General features: G+C 30.0%; 3 protein-coding genes across 4 annotated transcripts; 2 read left to right on the forward strand and 1 right to left on the reverse strand.

The window, feature by feature from the left end:
* The first annotated feature begins 1,176 nt into the window (after nucleotides 1-1,176).
* Nucleotides 1,177-2,990, forward strand: LOC106762845 (berberine bridge enzyme-like 22). The gene has a single exon (XM_014646933.2). The coding sequence runs from the start codon at nucleotides 1,226-1,228 to the stop codon at nucleotides 2,816-2,818; it is 1,593 nt and encodes a 530-aa protein (XP_014502419.1). The 5' UTR covers nucleotides 1,177-1,225; the 3' UTR covers nucleotides 2,819-2,990.
* Nucleotides 2,991-10,333: 7,343 nt separating this feature from the next.
* Nucleotides 10,334-12,846, forward strand: LOC106762789 (berberine bridge enzyme-like 22). Its single transcript, XM_014646855.2, has one exon. It carries the CDS (start codon nucleotides 10,774-10,776, stop codon nucleotides 12,361-12,363), a length of 1,590 nt encoding a protein of 529 aa, XP_014502341.1. The 5' UTR covers nucleotides 10,334-10,773; the 3' UTR covers nucleotides 12,364-12,846.
* Nucleotides 12,847-17,188: 4,342 nt separating this feature from the next.
* Nucleotides 17,189-21,188, reverse strand: LOC106762790 (high mobility group B protein 10). Of its 2 annotated transcripts, XM_014646856.2 has the most exons (6): nucleotides 20,895-21,187; nucleotides 20,252-20,330; nucleotides 19,863-20,025; nucleotides 19,149-19,235; nucleotides 18,119-18,504; nucleotides 17,189-17,500 (listed from the first exon to the last, which is right to left on the reverse strand). In XM_014646856.2, exons 1-6 carry the CDS (start codon nucleotides 21,110-21,112, stop codon nucleotides 17,408-17,410), a joined length of 1,026 nt encoding a protein of 341 aa, XP_014502342.1. In that variant the 5' UTR covers nucleotides 21,113-21,187; the 3' UTR covers nucleotides 17,189-17,407. The 2 variants fall into 2 exon arrangements, with proteins under 2 accessions (XP_014502342.1, XP_014502343.1); XM_014646857.2 differs by lacking the exon at nucleotides 19,149-19,235 and having other exon boundaries at nucleotides 20,895-21,188.
* Between the last annotated feature and the right edge of the window lie 233 nt (nucleotides 21,189-21,421).

Genomic DNA, 21,421 nt, shown 5'->3' on the forward strand with positions numbered 1-21,421 from the left:
TGAGAAGGAATTGAAATGAATTAACTTTAAAATATAAATAATTGAAAGTTGGATTTGAAATATAATAAGAGGTTTGAAGTAATTAAAATTGAACTGATTGGAGAAAAAAATAAATTAGATATTTTTTGTCAAAAGTCAGAAATCTCCATTGATAATTGATTTGATTTTTTATTTATAAATATTAAGCAACTCATAAATATTAAGCAACTCAGATCCGCAGCCATTAATAATTATGAAGTTTGCATTAAGGGATCATATTCACTATATTCTTTTATAATTGGCAAACATGTAGTATTTCAACAAATTTAAAATATTCTTTATAAATGTTAGTATGTTAGTGAAGATACATGTGCACAACAAATGCATGTGTTTATATTTTATTTATAAAAAATAAATTTACTATGGTTATAATTTATACAATTTTATTGAAAATGGTTTTATTAATTTTAAAAAATGGTTATACTTAAAAAGTATCAAATAGAAAAAGATTAAATTTTAAAAAAAAAATCACTCAAAAAGGTAAAATTAGTAAAAAAAAATATATTTTAATATTACAAAATAATTATCTGGATGATAAAAGTGACAAAAAATGTATACATGAAAAAGATCTCCTCTGTAATAGTTATAGATAATAGATTTTCTCAATTTCTATTGTGATTGTGTTAAAGCACTTAAAAAGTTAACAAAATTACTTAACAAACAACAACAAAGACATTTAAAGCTCCTTAATACAAGGATCTAAGAGATTAAAACATTGTCTGTACACTCAGATACAATTTCTGTGTAAGAACTAAAAATTTATAATGATATTTTGATTATATTTTTTATAATATTTTAATATTATCTATGTGTCATTATGATTAATTCAAAATTATTTTTTAATTAATAATAATAATTATAAATATCAACATGAATTAATCAGATAATGACATTTACAATGTTATAAAAAATGTTGAAAGAACCGTTATAAAAGAAAATGAAAAGTAATCATATGAGACAGATATTTAAACCAGTATTTTACTCATGTTCCATTTCTTTCGCTGCAAATCTGGAAAATGAAAACTACCTTAGAAAAGTCAAATCAACATATATTTAGCTTCCACATGTTGTCTTCCTCAATATTCTATGTTTTCATGTGAACATGTTTTACAGATATGTATGTGTATAAATGTGTGTTGAGTTATGAAACATAATAACTCAATAAACCAAAAGCAGAGAAGAAAACATGCAGATGAGTTATCTTGCAGTGTTTCTGATACTGCTTCTTCCAATCTCATGTTCATCTTCAGCTTCTACCTTGTTTGAAAAGAAATTCAAGGAGTGCTTCATAAATCAACTTGATGGGAATTCTGAATCCATTGAAAAAATCATCTTCACTGAATCCTCCTCACTGTATACACCAGTGTTGGAATCATTGGAACAGAATCCTAGATGGTTGAATTCTTCAAGGAAACCTCTTCTAATACTGACACCTTTCCATGAATCAGAAATTCAAGCAGGCATCAGATGCAGCAAAGAACTTGGGTTGCAGCTCAAAGTCAGAAGTGGTGGCCATGATTATGAAGGGCTATCATACCTCAGTANGACCCCATTTGTCATGGTTGACCTCATCAACATCCGTTCCATTCAAATTAACCTTGCTGATGAAACAGCTTGGGTTCAGGCTGGGGCATCAGTAGGTGAACTTTACTACAAAATCTCAAAGGTTAGTAAAGTTCATGGATTCCCTGCAGGAACCTGTCCAAGTNTAGGGATNGGTGGNCATATCAGTGGAGGGGGACAAGGTACCATGATGAGAAAACATGGCCTGGCAGCAGACCATGTTGTTGATGCTTACCTCATTGATGCAAATGGGAAGATTCATGATAGAAAATCNATGGGAGAAGATGTTTTCTGGGCCATAAGAGGAGGTNGTGCTACCAGTTATGGAGTCATCCTTGCATGGAAGATCANGTTGGTNAGAGTTCCNGCTCTTGTTACAGTGTTCAATGTTGAAAGAACATTGNANGAAGGAGCCAACAATCTGATTCACAGGTGGCAACACATAGCACCTGAACTGCATGAGGATCTTTTCATCAGAGTAGTTGCTCAAAACANTGGTGACAAATCAAAGACATTTAAAGCAGTCTTCAACTCTGTGTTCCTTGGAGGAATAGACAGGTTGATNCCACTGATGAANGAGAGTTTCTCNGAANTGGGATTGCAGGCCAAAGACTGCATTGAAATGAACTGGATTCAATCAGTTATGTTCATTGCTGGATNCAACAAAGATGANCCTCTAGAACTCTTGCTCNACAGAACTACNACATTCAAAAGCTCTTTCAAGGCCAANTCTGACTATGTAAAGGAACCAATACCAGAATCTGGTCTAGAAGGAGCTTGGAAAATGGTTGCTGAGGAAGATACATTAGCAATGCTGATATTGGAACCTTATGGTGGAAGAATGAGTGAAATTTCAGAATCCGAAATCCCATTTCCCCACAGAAAGGGAAACTTGTACAACATACAGTACTTGGTGAAGTGGGAAGTGAATAGCAAAGAAGCATCCAAGAGGCATGAACTTTGGGCTAAAAAGATTTACAAATACATGACTCCTTATGTCTCAAAATCTCCTAGAGCTTCTTACTTCAACTATAAGGATCTTGATTTAGGCCAAAACAAGCTTCACAACACAAGCTACTCAAAGGCTAGTGTTTGGGGCAAGAAGTACTTTAAGGGTAACTTCAGAAGATTGGCACAGATCAAGACAAAGTTTGACCCTCAAAATTTTTTCAGGGATGAACAGAGTATTCCTCTCCTGAATTCCTTTCATTCTTAAAGGGGTATGACATTATGTCGAACACCTTCAACATTTTGTAGTGCTTCACTGTTATGTTCATTTTCTGCTTTGTGTTGTTGCTAATAACCGAATCTGGAATGGTATGCTGCTTTTGCAAACATTTCAAAGGTTGGGGATGGAAATTTGAAATGGATATGATATATTTTGGTAATGGTTGTGGTCTTGTGTAAAATGTCATGAAGTAATGAAATCTCATAAGGAATGCCAAGAATATCTTGCTAATGTTTTGCAGTGCTTATGAACAGGTACAAGAACTCTAAGTGCTACTGTTAATGATGCCACATAATGGTACCACACTATGGTGTAAACGTTGACAAGCATATTTGAATGATCTTTTTGATTATTCTTGTTCCTTTTGTTGATTGTTTCATTCTCTATTCTTCCTTATTTTAGTATAATCAAATGTGAGGCATGAATTAATCCTTAAGAAATTTTTTAACAGAATTTAAGGTGTCTTTTTGCATATCTACGCAAATTTGGCGCACTAATTATGAAAATAGACAAATTTAAAGAAATTATGAGAATAGACAAATCTTGCAACTCCGACACCATTTTAAAAGTTGTGCACTTTCACATGATTTTTGTTTTTGTCACATTGAAATTAAAAGTTATTAATTTGTTCGATTATATCATATTGAAATCGTTGGAGAATTTGACGACTTTCAATCTCAATATAAAGTCATTTTAAAGCAAGACCACTTATAGTTTCAACTTGACAGGTGAGTCAGGCCAGTCAGCTTCATTAAAAAAGATTCGAACTCACGTCATCACATCCTATATTAACATAATCTAATAGCTTCATCAAGTCTGACAAAGCTCAATCAAGACCCTTAAAACTCAACCCAGCCCTTGTCGCATTGACTTGTCTATTTTTCTTTTTCTATCATTGAAAGTATAATGTCACATGGAAACAGGATGAAATTTTTTATTTTTAACATAGAAAAAGGGTTGCTAGATTGGTTCTAGGTCGATGGACTAGTTATGGGTTAAAAAGGTTTGGAACAAGTTATTTCATATCTTGACTAAGTTACCGAACTATATCAAATCTTAACAATATATGAAATGGAGCGTTGTATTAATATGAAATGGCGTGATGTGGATCTAAATTTTTTTTAATAAGTTGGGCTCCTAAGGTGGTCTAACTGACCTGCGAGACTAGCTTCTCGGGCCGTTGGTAATCGATTACAAATACACAATAATCTTGTATCAAAACAATTTTCTATTGAAATTAATGATATACGCCTTTTCCATTTAATATTGTGTGGATGTTGTAGAACTTGTCTCTTCAGATAATTTTTGTCAAATTTGCCTATTTCTATAATTATTGCATCAAATTTGCCTATACACCAAAAAAACAATATTTCATATAAAAGTTGACTTTTTATTATGTAGAAACATATAATTGAGTATGTTAACTTCATAAATGATTATTTTTAACTGATTATTTTATCCAACAATCAATTATGTTGATTAAGAATTCTTTTTATTAATATCGTAAGTAATATATGATTTTTTTAAAAAAGTTAATTACAATTTACAATAATGACTTAGTGTTAATTTGAAGAAATATAAGAACTCTGAGTGAAAAGAAATTGATATAATTTCTATTATTATTAATGCTAGATCACACCATATTGTTTGAGGTTATTTTCCATTCACTCTTGACAAGTTGACTCAGAAACAAACTTGATAAATTTACTATAAATTTGGTCCAATTCACTAGTTTGCAACAGATGGTTTTTTTATTTAAATCTATTTTTCGTGGTTAGAGGTTACTAGTAACTGCCGCATTGTTTTTTGTAGTTATGAAAAATGTAACGTCTAATTTAATAACATAAAACTCCTAAATAAAATATTATAAAGTTTGATAACATACAATATATATATATATATATATATATATATATATATATAAATAACTATAGTAGCATAACATATGTACAAACCAACCAAAAACTACATAAGTTGTTCAAAAGGAGATAAAAACAGAAAGACTAAACAACTATTTTATTATTAACTCAGTTCACAACACGAAGTGATCATAGAAAAATAATAACAAAACATAAAAAAAAGATAGAATAAGTTAAAGTGAAAAAAAAAATCCTAAAATCATTAACTCATCAAATTTAAACTAAACATCGATTAAATACAATAACTCATACAATACACATAAATAATTAACATTAAAATCAATTATCTAGATAAATATCTTTGATATAAATTTTTTATACTTTGCAATAAAAAAATAAGTATAAAATAACAAGAACATTAGACTAAATCTAATATAAAAAATGTAATTAAGTAATAAAAACTAACATTCAAAAAGATGATCAAATGATAAAAGAGTAAACAGAGTAAATGGGTCTCCTTCTTGAAATAAAAATTACAGTGAAATGAAACTAAAAAGAAATAGAATTTTTATACACAAATTTACATTATTACTTAATTATAAATTATTAATGTTAGTATTTTATATATTTTTTATCCATAAATATTATTTATTATTTTATTAGTAGGAAAACTTTTCAATCTCTCTCACATTTTCTTTCAAGTTCTTGAAACTAACATTATGTAATATAACTAATAACGTACAAACAAAAGCAATGTAAAAATAGACAAAAAATATTCTTTTATTTATTTGTGTGTCTTTTCATATGGAAGCAAAACTTATTAGATGTTTATATAATTAAAAGTATCAATAATACTTTTAAGAAAATATTATGTGTCACAATACAATATTAATATTAACTAAGTTGATATCAATTTAAGTAACTATTGTGTCAGAATCAAAGTCAAAATCAGGATGAAACTATGAATTAACAAATAATAAATTTTAAAATTGAGAATATGGAGTAGTTATCATAGTTCATTTTAAAAAACTATTAAAAAAATTAGAAAGATAAAACATGATCTATACAATTAAACCCCAAAATTATACTATACAATCAAATATAATAAAAAAACAATGTGGTTCTTTCACAAAAGTAAGTAAATCTGATAAAAAATAATAGACAAATTTAAAAAAACAATTATGAGAATAAGTAAGTTGTTAAAAATACCAAAAATACCATGCAAAATGCAAAATGTTATATATAAATATTCTTAATATTTAATATTATTAAGAAAATCTTTGTCTTTTTCTACATTTTTAAGACAAAATTACATCCTTTCTCTGTCTCAAATTGAGTAAGAAAATCTTAAAAAAGATTAAAGCTCCATGGATAGAATTCTTCTCCTTTTCATTTTTATTATTATATTTAATATTTTTAATACTTTTTTAAAACTATTCAAAGATGTTTACAATTATATTTAATTAGTAGCAACTCTTTTTTAACTTTTTTCAAATTTTATCAAATTAAACAAAAAAATACTTTTTTTCAAGTGTTTTTTAATTTTGTATTTCTTTTTTTTTTATTATTATTACCAGGACGAAATTGAGTATCGAGATATTACAATAAAATAAATTAACATATTAATTGAAAGTTATTTTAAAACTTAATAACCTATTAATATGGATTTGAATGAGGCTAAGTAAATGAAAAAATGAAAGTCTAAGTTGCTTATTGTCTTAATAGATTTTTGAGTTATTTTAAAAATCAATAATCTATTAATGTGATTTTTTCTTTGCACTTTTTTTGTCTTCTAGTTTTCTTCATTGATTCACTTTCACAATCACATCCAAAAATAAAAGAATTTAACTTTTCATGATTGTGTCATTGGTTTGGTGGAAAAAAGAAAATCAAACATTTATCCACATTTCCTCATAGTAAGTGATAAAATAATTTAATTTTTGTTCGATTTATATACATTACATAAAAACTTACAATTTTACATGATATAGTTTACACACTTTTATATATTATTACATGATTTACAATTTTGTTTTTAATAGAAAGAACTTTATAATTTTGTGATAGTTTATTAAATAATATTTGATTTTTTTTTGTAATTATACAAATAGTATGTTTTAAATAACTTTATTATTTGAATTAACTAAATTTTATAATTTTATAAAATTATATATATAGTATAAATTTATTTACTTGTAAGTAATATTTCATAATTATTTATAATTTCATAAATTAATATAAATGTACTCTTGAGTCTTGAATTAAAGTTTCGACATAATATTTATTTATTTATTCATTATTTTCAGATAAAGAAAGAATATAAAAATTTGAGTTACTTCATTTTTCAAATAGTAAGTAGTGTAATTATTTTTAGATAGAAAAGGAGAATGGCAGATAATAATGTTAGAACAGTAAAAAAAACATTTAATAAACAATTTCTGCTCTTTTAGAATTAAAATTAATTCTTGACATTTATTTATTTATTTATGTATTCAGTCTTTTTTATTAAAAGTAAAACATAAGTATTTAAATAATAGTTTTGACTAACTACTCTTCTTGCAATTATTTATTAGTGGTTTTTTTATATATATTTAAATGATTTGGGACAGTGAAAGACCATTATGTTATAGTGAAAAGTATTTATGTAAAACTTTGTATTTATCAAAAATTAATAATTTAGGATTAGAGTTGTGAGACTTTGTTTATAATAATGATTTTGAGATATAACTATGAAGATTTTTTTATTTTTTTTACATTGACTTTTTAGATCTTATTTTAACTTTTGATTTTACATAATTAATATAAAACTCAAGTATCTTTATCATGTATTATTAATTGTATTAATTTAACTTATTTAACAATTTTTTTATCCAGCAAGAGAAGGGTTTCAATCTAATTAATTAATTAATTAAAAATATTAATAGCCATCATTAGCATGAAGTTTAAGGTAAAGTTGAAATGGTTAGATTTTAGATAATCTCTTTCCAATTAAAAGAAGAGAAGCTATATTAATATTTAATGATTAGTTTAGTTTCAAAATGTCTTTTTTTCCTACAAATTCCTTATTAATTATATTATCATCATTATCAACCAAAGTCCACATTCTTATAATATTCTTATAACATTCTTATAATATATTCTTATAACACGTCACAACAGAAACTAAAAACAAATTTTTTTTACAAGTTATAAAACCAAAACAAAATATTATTAGACATAAAAACGAAAATTCATATAATTAGAGAGCTTCACAAATATAAATTTTTCATTTAATCGTTAAAATAATAAGGCTTTTTCTAAGAATAATTTAATATATCATTATTCAGATTGTTAAAATAATAAGGATATTTTAGATTAAAATAATTATTAATAGCGAAAAAGTTATTCAGAAAATAAATAAAAAATATCCTTTATTATAAAAAATATATATTTAATTTTATAATTCAAAATTTACTATTATTATTAGAAAAAGTAAACACACTTATTTCATAATGCATATATTCTCATATATTATAAATAAACTCGAGTGCTCTAGCATTTAAAAAAGGACATCAAATTTTAATCTCCAATTTATTATTCATAAATAAACTCTTGAAGTGACCTTAAAAGATATTGAAACTTTCCATATTTACATTAACATTCTTTTAAATTTTATTGTAAGCATAAATATAATATTCCAATTTTAACTAGCGTATGAAATATCACATTTTTTTATATTACAAAATAGTTGAGTCAAATAAAAATAGCTATATATATATATATATATAAAAGAAGATATATTATACTGAACAAAAACGTAATATAGATTTTATAAAATAGAAAGGAAGTGGTGAAATATTCTACTCTAAGTTTTACCTCTTCCACCCGCTAGCACTTGATCACTAGAGATTTTTTCTAAACTCACACTATTTAAGGTGATCATTACAAAAGAGAAAACAAAACACACAGGGAAATAGATAACACAAAAGCAAAGATAAGCTAATTTAAACTGAAATTATCATAAAATGTAAGATTTCAAAATAGATCATGAAAACTAAACCAAGTATACAAACATTCTAAAAACATAAAATACGCACAGGCCTGACTCATCCGGATATAATATGAATGTCAATTTATAGTGGTTCCTGCACATGTAATGGTAATTTCGCTGGCTCAATCCAAGCTACCATGAAAGGATAATCCTCGTGCATACATAATGGTAATACTGTTGGCTCAATCCAAGCTACCATACAAGGACCTCCTTCTATTCCGCCATATGATTTGTGATACTCAGACACTAACGAGGACGGAGAGTGATCGCCGGTGCAAGAGGCATGGAGTGCAAGAGCCATGGAGTGCAAGAGACACAGACAAGGAGCGATTCCTGGCAGACTTCTAGTGGAAGAGACACATAGACGAATCGAACATACATCGGGATGAGAGAGATCTAAAGACTGTATAGGTATGAGACTATACGGTTGAATGATAACTTAAAGGAATTAATTTGACTACTCATATCAACAAATGCATTTGTTTTTCGGTAGTCTAACCCATAAGAAATTAATTTTCTTTCTATATGATTAGTTTGCAATAAAGAAATTAGTAAACGATTTTTAAAAGTTGCCAATAATCTTGTACGATATTTAACAAAAAAAAAGAAACAGAGTTAAAATATTTTCATCCCAAATTCTAAATTTAGTTTTATGATTTGATTATTTTTTATTTTAATATTATTGAGAATTTTAACAATATTTCTTATTTTAGAGGAAAATTTATTTTAGTTCCTATTTAAAATATTTTCAAATACTTATTTTTAATTATAATGATTTAAGAAGTAAAAATTATGCAACAAATGTTATTTTATGTGAGATATTTGAAAATTTAAAATAATTATGCATTAAATATATTTTCTAATATTTGATTACTTTCAGTTCAATATATTTTTAAGATTTTATTTGTTCCTTTTTTAAATTCTTTTGATTTCATACTACTAATTTTATTAACTATTTTATTGTTTATTTTATTGCCATGCTTAGTGTAATTTCAAAATGTCTATTTTCCTATAAATATCCTTTTCTTGTTTCTTATTATATTATCATCATTAAGAACCACGATAATATTCGTGGAATATTCTTAAAACATGTGACAGATGAAATTAAAAACAGAAATTTTTACAAGTTATAGAAACCAAAACAAAATATTTAAAATTATAGAGTTTCAGAAAGTTCCTACATAATTATAAATATATTCATTTAATTGTTAAAATAATAAAGCTTAATTTTAAAAATTAGGTTCACTTGATCACTAATATTATTTAAAATAAATTTGTTTCCGATCTTGAAATGTAAAATTAACTCTTTTTATTTCAGTGACTAAGAAAGAAGCATGTTCTAATTCTATGCTGACATAAAAGATTTTAACAATAATACAAAATAAAATAAAAATGCCATATAAACAACTTAGAATTCATTTAAGAATGAAAGTGAAATCTTAGATGGAATATAAAAAATTTCACAATGATACCAAGAGCCTATTTAAGAAAGTAAAATCTTATTAAATGGAATGTTGAAATTCATAATAATACATATAGCCTATTTGAGAAAGTGAAATCTTTACTAAAACAACTCATTTTAGATTACAAGAACTAAAATAAGTAATTTTAAAATTAAAAAAGAAAAAAAAACAAAAACACAACTTACCCAAATTTTTAAAATACTGATAAAATACAATTAAGTCAAAATAATAAATCTAAAAAACCCCATCTTCAATCATGGTAAACTAATTACAAATATTACCATGGCAACCTAAACAGGAACAGTAATGAATTTTTGTTTAGTGCGTGCAATTTTAAATTTATTGACATTTTTTATTGATCTTTAATACTTTTTAATCATTTAATTTCAAAGTCTTAATTATATTTACATTTTACTTCTATAGCAGCCATCATGGACAGGGTCAAATCAACAACTGTTTCAACTGGTTGACAAAATAGCTTCAGCATTATCCTATATTTTCATGTGAACATGAACTACACATGTGTATGTATATATATATGTGTGTGAATTCTTGAACATAACTCAATAAACCAAAGGTAGAGAAGTAAACATGCAGATGAGTTATCTTGCAGTGTTTCTGATACTGCTTCTTCCAATTTCATGTTCATCTTCAGCTCCTACCTTGGTTGAGAAGAAATTCAAGGAATGCTTGATAACCCAACTTGGTGGCAATTCTGAATACGTTGAGAAAATAATCTTCACCAAATCATCCTCCCAATATCCCCAAGTCTTGGAAGCACGGGAACAAAACACTAGATGGGTGAATTCCTCATGGAAGCCTATTCTAATTCTAGCACCTTTCCATGAATCAGAAATTCAAGCAGGCATCAGATGCAGCAAAGAACTTGGGTTGCAACTCAGAGTCAGAAGTGGTGGCCATGATTATGAAGGGCAATCATACCTTAGTGAGGCCCCATTTGTCATGGTTGACCTCATCAACATGCGTTCCATTCAAGTTAACCTTTCTGATGAAACAGCTTGGGTTCAGGCTGGGGCATCGGTGGGTGAACTTTACTACCAAATCTCAAAAGCTAGTAAAGTGCATGGTTTCCCTGCAGGAACCTGTCCAAGTGTAGGGATAGGTGGGCAATTCAGTGGAGGGGGGCAGGGTGTCATGTTGAGAAAACATGGCCTGGCAGCAGACCATGTTGTTGATGCTTACATCATTGATGCAAATGGGAAGATTCATGACAGAAAATCAATGGGAGAAGATGTTTTCTGGGCCATCAGAGGAGGTAGTGCTACTAGTTTTGGAGTCATCCTTGCATGGAAGATTAGGTTGGTTAGAGTCCCACCTACTGTTACAGGTTTCAACGTTCGCAAAACAGTGGAAGAAGGAGCCAAGAATCTCATTCACAGGTGGCAATACATTGCACATGAATTGCATGAGGATCTTGTCATTAGAGTAATAGCTCAAAATAGTGGTGACAACTCAAAAACATTGAGAGTACTCTTCAACTCTCTGTTCCTGGGAGGAGTAGACAGGTTGATCCCACTTATGAATAAGAGTTTCCCAGAATTGGGATTGCAGGCCAAAGACTGCANTGAAATGAACTGGATTCAATCAGTTATGTTTATTGCTGGATACAACATAGACGACCCTCTAGAACTCTTGCTCAACAGAACTACCACATCTAAAGAATCTTTCAAGGCCAAGTCTGACTATGTAAAGGAGCCAATACCAAAAGATGGTCTAGAAGGAGCTTGGAAAATGCTTCTAGAGGAAGAAGCATCAACCGTGATGATATTCGAACCCTATGGTGGTATAATGAATGAAATTTCAGAATCTGAAACCCCTTTTCCCCACAGGAAGGGCAACTTGTATAACATACAATACTTGGTCAATTGGAAAGGGAACAGCAACGAAGAGAAGCATCTACTTTGGGCTAAGATGATTTACAGATATATGACTCCATATGTGTCAAAATTTCCACGAGCAGCCTATTTCAATTATAAGGATCTTGATTTAGGCAAAAACCTGCATGACAACACAAGCTACTCAACTGCTAGTGTTTGGGGCGAGAAGTACTTCAAGGGAAACTTTAGGAGATTGGCACAAATTAAGACAAAGTTTGACCCCCAAAATTTTTTCAGGAATGAACAAAGTATTCCTCTCCTAGATCCCATCCTTATTAAATAAAGTGCATGCATGACATTATTGGGAGAGCCTAGAACATTTATTTGTATTTCAATAAGATGTGTGCTTTTAGTTCCTTTCCTGGATGTTCATTTCCTTTTTCTTCCTTATTACCAGCATAAAACTCCACACCAAAGATAAGCTACTACGATGACATTCTGATAAAATAAAAGGATAAATCACATTAAAACTGAGATGAGTAACTATTCGTATTTGAGAAAAACTTTTGAAGAATACAGATTTCGGTGATGTCAATGGAAACTATTATCAGAAACGACTAAAATAATACTGGAGCAAAGACGATAGGTAAGATCGACAGCTGTATATCATTTAATGATTAATCAACGTTTTTTAAATTACTTCAATGAAAAGCAAACGGGGAAGCAAAAGATTAAATGAATGGCAAAAATTAATTAAACACGATAGTCAATACCAAAAGAAAAGGCATGAATCAGGGCAGAATTCAAACAATCAAACCACACCTTCTTGGCCATTAAGAAGATCTTCGTTCCTATAAAGGGGCCATTTTTAAGACACCAAATCAATCCAACCTCCAACAGAAAGTGAGAAGTCAACACCCAAGTCGCGGAAACAAAGAATATGGGACCAAGACACACAACAAAGAACACCTAAACTGCACCACCAAGCCCTCTGACACAGCATAGAATATAGGAGAATTGCACAATATAGGCATGGGAAAAGAACCACGGCAAAGGTCTGGACTTTTGGGAAAAGAACCCCAACAGAGAAGCAGAACCTAACCATAAGAGAGAACCAAAATGTAGTTTGAGAAAAGAGAGGTCTAGGAATATGATCATGTCACCGTTTTCTCTTTCATTAGTTGAAAAAGGACTTGGTGAATTAGGATTCAATTGAGACATTCAAAGATTCTACATTTTTATGGTTCTAGATTTTTCTTTCTTATCACCCATAAACCCTTCATTCCTAATAATTTTTTGTTTACTCACACATTTGGTTCTTTCTAATAATTTTCTTATCAAATATTACCGTGTAGACTGAATAAGGAATTGGTGTAGACTGAATCATTTTTGTTTTTTGTACTCATTTCTTCTTCAGTCTACACTAAACCCTGGGAAACATACTGTTATATTTGATAGGATGAAAGGAACACTCCGCCACACAGACTAGGGTTGTGGTGTCTCATTTTTATCCTTCAAAAAGCATATTTCTTCTATGCACATGCAAAGGTTTTTAGGTTTTCTTCTTGGTCACCAAAGACCGGTAAAAGATCCAAATGACGCTTCACGTGCTAATTCGTCCAGATATAAAGAAACTTGATTCTATCTTCAGAATCATGGGGCAAGATTACCTCGAAAAGACAAATTACCTCGAAAACACTATTCCAGCCTTGGGCAGTGACCTCCAAGCCACAGTTTTGCACTTGAAAATGGATGATATTTTGCCAAATCGAACAGAGTTCACGACTATCGTGGCGAGCCCAAAACTTTCATATAATATTAGTTGATGCGGCAATAATACACATGTAACTCGCGGCGAAGAGGTAACAATGTTACGCCTACCATCTAAAGTTCTGAGATCATAGGAATAGTAAAGATTGATTTCTTTTGTATTGGTTTCTTTCACAGTATAAAGATTTTGATTTCTTCTGTAAAGATTTATTTCTATTTCTAATATCTATTCCTATCACATCACTTGTATAAAAAATTACAACGACATAAATGTAAATGACTTTTATGGGGAAGAGAGAGATCTAGCCTTTAAAAAAGAAAAGTTGCTATTTTAATTATTTGTGTCATGTGACTTGCTAGATATGATACATATGTTACATATTTTATATTTTATTTTTTTATTTGTTATTATTATTTTTATATAATTTAGGGTTAGTACTTTTATTATAAATACTTTACTTTATTTATATTTTATACACAAAGGAGATTATCTTTATCTATTTTTCAATATATTGAATATGGTATATAGAGTTTAAAGTTTAATTACAAATTTTTTTGTTGTATACAACACTTTAATTGTTGTCATCGTTATTGTAACATCTATTTCTATTAACAATCACACGATTTTGTTTATATTAGTTTGATGATCATCATGCTGTGAAGATCGTATTTATCAGAGTCTTGACATGATCTTAAGTGTCGATCAAATCTCTCAAAGACAACATTTCTTTCTGTTGCCCACGTAGCACGTGAGACATGTTCTCCGAAGTCGATCATCGTTGCTAGATCATCGTGACCTCTTTTTTTTTAATCTGGGTTTGTGGTGTTAATTGGATCTGTTAAGATTTTTAGGATTTTTTTCTCTTTGTGGCTTCTTCCGCTACCTCTACTTATACGTCTTCTACGTTGTTCAACACTTTGGTATAACTTGAAACAAGACAAATCATTCAGTCTTTTACCATCATTATTCAAGTGTGAGATGTGTTTATCTGATAGTGTATATTGATACGTTGTTCTTACAAGTTGTGAACATCATCATCATGGCATCTCCTAGATGAAACAATATCTTTGTCACCATTTTCAAATCAAAGATATTGACAAATATCTTTTGGATATTGAGGTAGCACAATCCAACAATAATATTGTTATATCTCAAAAAAAGTATGTATTAAATATTTTGGAGGAAATTTGATTAATGAATTCAAAATTTGTTGACAAACCCATGGATTCAAATATCAAATTCCTACCAAATCAAGGGAATCCTATTTCAAATCTTGAGTAGTATAGACGATTAACTGAAAAATTGAAATTGAATTATCTTACCGTTACACATCCTGACATTTTCTTTGCAATCGGTCTAGTAAGTCAATTTCTCAATTCTCCACGTGAAAATCATTGAAACGTAGTCATCTGTATACTAAAGTACATTAAAAGATATATTGAAAAAGGTTTGTTATATGATTCTAATAACTATACAAGAGTTGTTTGTTATTCAGATGTTGATTGGACAATATCTCCTTCTTATAGAAACTCTACTTTCATATATTATATCTCCACCAGTGATAACTTAATCTCTTAAAAGAGTAAGAAACAATACTTCCAGATATTTGTCTCCACTAGTGGTAACTTGATTTCTTGAAAGAGAAAAAAAATAAAGTGTTGGGACAAGATAAAAAAAAAAACTAGAATATAAAGCTAGGTTGCTGTAGTCTATGTATCATGTTGCTACAATAAACTATATTTGATCTTTGACTCAAAATTAAATTTATGGGGAGCATAAATAGCCACTAGCGCTCGTAAAACAAGTATTAAACCCAAAAGAAAGACTTGACTCAACATCTCAAAGATAGTGGCGTAAATCCAATAAATTGAATACAACAATATAGATCAAAGTTCCATTACCAATATAAACTAAACATACATCAAATGTTAGATGGAATACCACATCTTCTGGTGATGAATCCTTACACTCTTCCCCAAGAAGTTCCATCTTATCAATTTTTCCATTGTTACTAAGTAGATCTAGTCTTGGTTAGTCTACGTATACTAGACAACCCTTACATTATGTGTTTTAACGATAATAAGCATAATTAATTTTTGAATCAATAACTATAATCTGAAAATTTCTTATATATCTAGTCAATGAAGCACCAAAAGAAATAAGATTCTACAATATAAGGGCATCTAACATAATACCATTTAGAATCTACTCATTAAGGGCTTAAGAAGTCCAACACCTTTTTCTAAGAATTAGTTCCACATATACAGGTTATACATAGTAAAATAAGGGCGTCTATGCTTTAATTAAACCTAAAGGAAATCATGCAATAAATGCCAAATAAAAAATATTATCTCTATATAAAAAGGAAATATATTATATAAAACATGCTTTGTATTTTCTGTGTTTCCTACACAATCCTTTAAAGCATTAGAGCCTAAGAAAAAAGCATATGTGTGATCATATTCTAGACCGCCTAAGCTTTTGACAGAGATACATTGCAATATCTTACACTCATGATGCAGTCACAGGTGAAAACTTGTAAATCCTTTATACAAGAGTTATTCCTACGGTTATCATCAATCAATCAGAAATCAGAGTAAATAATACTTATTTTGTGATGCTATTTTATTAAAAGTCTATTATACTATCTACCTATATAGCCTATATTTTTTTCAAAGTATTTAATAAAAAAATCCAATCCCATTATAGAGAAAACACCTTATTTCACCATTAAGTTTTCTCCTTTCTTCTCCAACTCACTGCCATCATCGTAATCATTCTCCAGCCAGCTGCATTGCAAAAACAAACCTCAATCCAAATTTGATAAGGAAACCACTAAGATTATACAAGAAATTAAAAATATAAAACTTACCATTTGAAGGCGTAATAATCGATGAACAAAATGTGATCGAGCTCTTCGCTTCAATGCGAAAACTGAACGACGGAATCAGAATGGAAGATGCGATACCTTTGCAGAGAATCACGCGTGAGATGAAGAAAGGAAAATGGTGGATAGAAACTTACGATTGGACCCAAGGCTTTTTGCTTCGTGCACCCCATCGTTACTAAATGCACCCTATACCAACATGGAAAATGACTAAAATAACCTTTCTGACTGCACTACATCAGTGCTGCCGTCAGCACTTTCATATTGTATAAATGTTCAAACAATATAGAATATGTCATTTAATTTTCTAATACTGAAAAATGTTTCTAATTAATCATGAATTATTTAACTTTTACCAGTGACAAATTTGCTCTAGTAATTTATAAACTAATACAAAATTAAAATATTTTCAATATAATAAATTTCACCAATTTTTTATTCCTAAAGGTAATGCATCTAAAACTTGAGCATCTAGGGATGAAATGTAAACTTACAAATAAAAGATTTAAATTGAATGAAGGATCCTTTGTTTTAGAGCAACCACAATAAATGAACTGCTACAACATGGCACTATAAAATTCAAAACCATTCTGCATAATTTACACCAGAATTGTCACAAAGCTACTCTTCTAAGTTTCTCTGTAGAATCATCATAAGAAAATTAACTAAAAACAAAGACAAATGCAACGAATAAAAAGTAAACCATATGAAATTACACAAAACAACATCCTATTGAGCATTTGGAGTTGAATTGTTGGATTTGTATTCCATCAGTTCAGTTCTATATCTTTCCTTATCTTTCACCCCTTTCTCTTGATAAACCTGCATCAAATTCACACATACATAAGACAAATAATTGAACTTTGGTTAGCATGAAATGCATTTTTATACTAAATAGAAACATTATCCCTTATAGATTCCATAACAGTTGGCTATATAATATAAAACTTGTTGGAGAACATTCTCTCAAATGTCAAAATGATCTTAGTTATAGGAAGGAACATAAAATAGCTAAGAATCATGTGTACAAAAAAAGAGAAAAGAAACTGTTTTGAGACCTAACACATATCTAGATTAGGCACCATTTCAATAATAGGTACATTAAATGGAAATTCAAGAAGCACCAAAGTATGTAGCATCGAGGTAAGATTGCATAGAAATTCCAAAGTAGAAAAATAGCAGACGTGTCATTAATATTCTGAATCTTAAAGCAGAAGGCAATCCAACATTTGCTTGGTTAGTAAGAGATAAATGGAGGGAAAAAGAAGGAAAATAATCATGTCCCTGAAAAACTAGTCCAGATAGATATAACTTTCCCATTTCTTTCACTTCATCTTCATTATGTATGTCACAGACTGGTATGAGAAGTTGATAGCAATCATCAGCAAAACAAAACTAAAGCATGAAACCATGTCAATTCAAAAGGGAGTGCTTTTGTACCTGTCTTTCTGCTTCTGACAGATTGTTCCACAGAAACCCAATCCTCTTACTAATTGCTCTCTCTTGCCCGTGATAAGAGGGCTTCAGCATGGCATAATTCTCAGCAAAGAAAAAGTTGTAACCGCTCCTGTTTGACTTCGGCCGGAAAGGATCACGTGGTGTATATTTTGCTCTCTTTCGACTGTGCGACCCAGATGTGCCTTCACCATGATTCTGTGAACTGGTATTGCCTTCGGTATGAGAACTCTTGGACATGTTATCAGGAACATGAAACAGGACACCTTTCAGCTCCTCAGAACCCACAGTCACTGTGACTACGTATCCACCATCAAATTTCACATCAATTGTTCCAGAAAGCACAGCATCATATCCCTGAACTGGAGTAACTGCATATAAGAAAGCAAATTCATGTCACAATTATGCATGAAGAGTATTTTAACCATATAGATTAGATGAACATAAAGCTAGAAACCAAGTAAAGTGAAAATTGAAGAAACAAATTGTCAAAGAACAGAAGCAGATATTTGCTAATATTATTTGCAGGACATGGACAAAGAAATGAATTTTCACAGCACATTAAAGCATTCCATAGATAGCTTCATGTAGGTGTGTTATCTTCAACTTGCTTATAGTTGACAACAAAAACCAATCTCATGGTATTTAGGGCTATCAGTTATGAAGTAAAGTTAGTATGTTGTACCGGTCTGGTAGCCAAAGTACCTAATTTTTAAAGTACAATACGTTCTCACAAAACAAAAAACATTAACTTTTATTTGGGTAATTTCAAACCCAAATTTATTAAACTTCTACCGTCCAAATGAGCGATTTTTACAAGTTACTAAAAGAAATGTTTTTCAAAATTGATTCTTCCACACATAAATTCTACTAAAACGTGGTCTTACATAAATTTCAAAGTAATTTGAAGATTATGACTTTGTGTTATTAACCACTTTTTTATAATAACAAATATATAGATTCAAATGAAGATATGAAGCATCAAAGCAGTAACCAGATGTAAATGTTGACATACCCTGAACAGGTGAATCATTCACATCGGTAACCTCGAGAATAGTTGTGGAGCCATTGGAAAGGCCTGGTTGGCCTCTAATCATAATATCTGGATATTTGAAAGTATTGATTTGTCAAAGATGAAAAATATCCACAACATAACTAGAGAGGTCTTAGAATTTGGATTGTCCTAAAAACCAGCTCAAGAAAAGTGAGTTGTATTGTACTTATACAATCTATTTTTGTTATACTATTAGTTAATATGAGATTTTCAACATCCTTCCAGCTCGAAGAGTTGAACATCTCAACCCTCGAGGCCCTACAATAATCACTGGAATAGATTCTTGTACTCTTTTAGAATTTGAATTTGAGCCTAATTCAACACCAAGACATGCTAAAAAAGTGAGAGTTGTCCCTAACTTATATATTCCATTTTTGTTATAATACTAAGGTGAGCTGTATTGTACTTATACAATCTATTTTTGTTATACTATTAGTTAATATGAGATTTTCAACATCCTTCCAGCTCAAAGAGTTGAACATCTCAACCCTCGAGGCCCTACAATAATCACTGGAATAGATTCTTGTACTCTTTTAGAATTTGAATTTGAGCCTAATTCAACACCAAGACATGCTAAAAAAGTGAGAGTTGTCCCTAACTTATATATTCCATTTTTGTTATAATACTAAGGTGAGATCTCTAACACAAAAGGGAAAAAGAATTCATATTCCGTACCAGGTGTTTGGGGAGGAAAGCCTTGCCTCCCAAAATAATACACTTGCTCAAAGTGATAAAGCATGGATAGATAAGATTTTCGCACTACAAATGATGCACTTGTTATGGTATCTTTGAAATTGAAGGCCAGAATCACTTCCTTCCACTTACGATCAATAATCACCTATATGAATTTAAGAAATAGCTTAGGAGGATCATTTTTAAACAGCTATTTCAAAGAGATAAATGACTGCAACAAAAAATTTTAAGATCACAGAGCTGCATCAGCACCGTGTATCAGATCATAAAGAAAGGGGTAAAATAAACAACAAAAATAAAACACATATGCTTCATGACACAAAGGTGCTGATTTTCAACAATTAATAGAGAATGATGTATTCATAGCATACCTTTTCAATCCCACCACGAGATGTAACTTCCACAAAAAGGCGATGTAGATCAAGTGACTTTCCTCCCACAATAACAACCCTACCCAAAAAAAAAAGGGAAAAGTAGCATCAATTTTAATTCCATTACAGTTCTGCATCATTTTCACATGCCCTATGTGCACCTAAGATCAAATACATAGACAGAAGAGAAAAACATGTGTACTATAAAACCGATAAGAAGGATTAAAGGAACTAACAAACCCATTAAAACCAGACAACCTTCAAATCCAAACCTTAAAGAAAATCAATTATCCAGAACTTTCCCAATTGTCCAACCAATAGAGCAAGCCAAGGCAAATCTCAACAAGCATGGCAAAATGTTAACTTAACCAATGTGCAAATTTCCATTATCTTTAACAAAACACTCAAACTTTGGAACTCTAAATTATGCAGTCATATAAAGAGGAAAAAAAAAGTAATTTTCACAATTTCATTTTTCACCATGAGCTAAAAATGATAGCTCCGCAAGTGTGGAAACAAAACATCAAAAGCCCGTAAATTTACACCCCCACAATCCAACTAACCAACCCCACAAAGGAAAAAAGCATAAACCAGTAACAAAAACCACACTAAAAGAGGACAATTGAAACATGGTTCTCCTTACTTAAATTTGGTACCAAGTGATTGATGAAAAGCTTGAAGCTTTTCCCAGAAGAGGTTTTCATCACGAACAATGTCCTGGTAGCTAGCCGTTGGTGCAGGATAAGGCTCAGTGGGTGGATGTGTAGATGATCCCTCCCAAGCATTACTGTGTTGCTGTTGAAGCAGAGACTGAAACCCATTGGTGGAACCATCTGGATTTGGCTTATTTGTCACATTCATGTCTCGGTCTTTTGTCCTAAATCCTAATCTATGTATGCATTCACACCTTAAGTTTTGATTATTGAAAAATCATAGGTTATAAAACAACCTTTATATACTGCATAACCATCTTCTGTGTAATGTTTGGTGTGGTGCCAATGTTTAACTTTTAGTATATTATAAATAAATTAATGCACTTGGTGAAAAATATAAAATAAGATAAAATAATATTAATATCAATATATGTTCATAATATGTGTAAGTATGTTCCTTTACCTAAAAAGAATCTGAACAAATGCTTAAGAAATTATGACTTTTTGGATTTATTTG

Source organism: Vigna radiata, chromosome 5 (genome assembly GCF_000741045.1).
Source record: "Vigna radiata var. radiata cultivar VC1973A chromosome 5, Vradiata_ver6, whole genome shotgun sequence".
Lineage (NCBI taxonomy): Eukaryota > Viridiplantae > Streptophyta > Magnoliopsida > Fabales > Fabaceae > Vigna > Vigna radiata.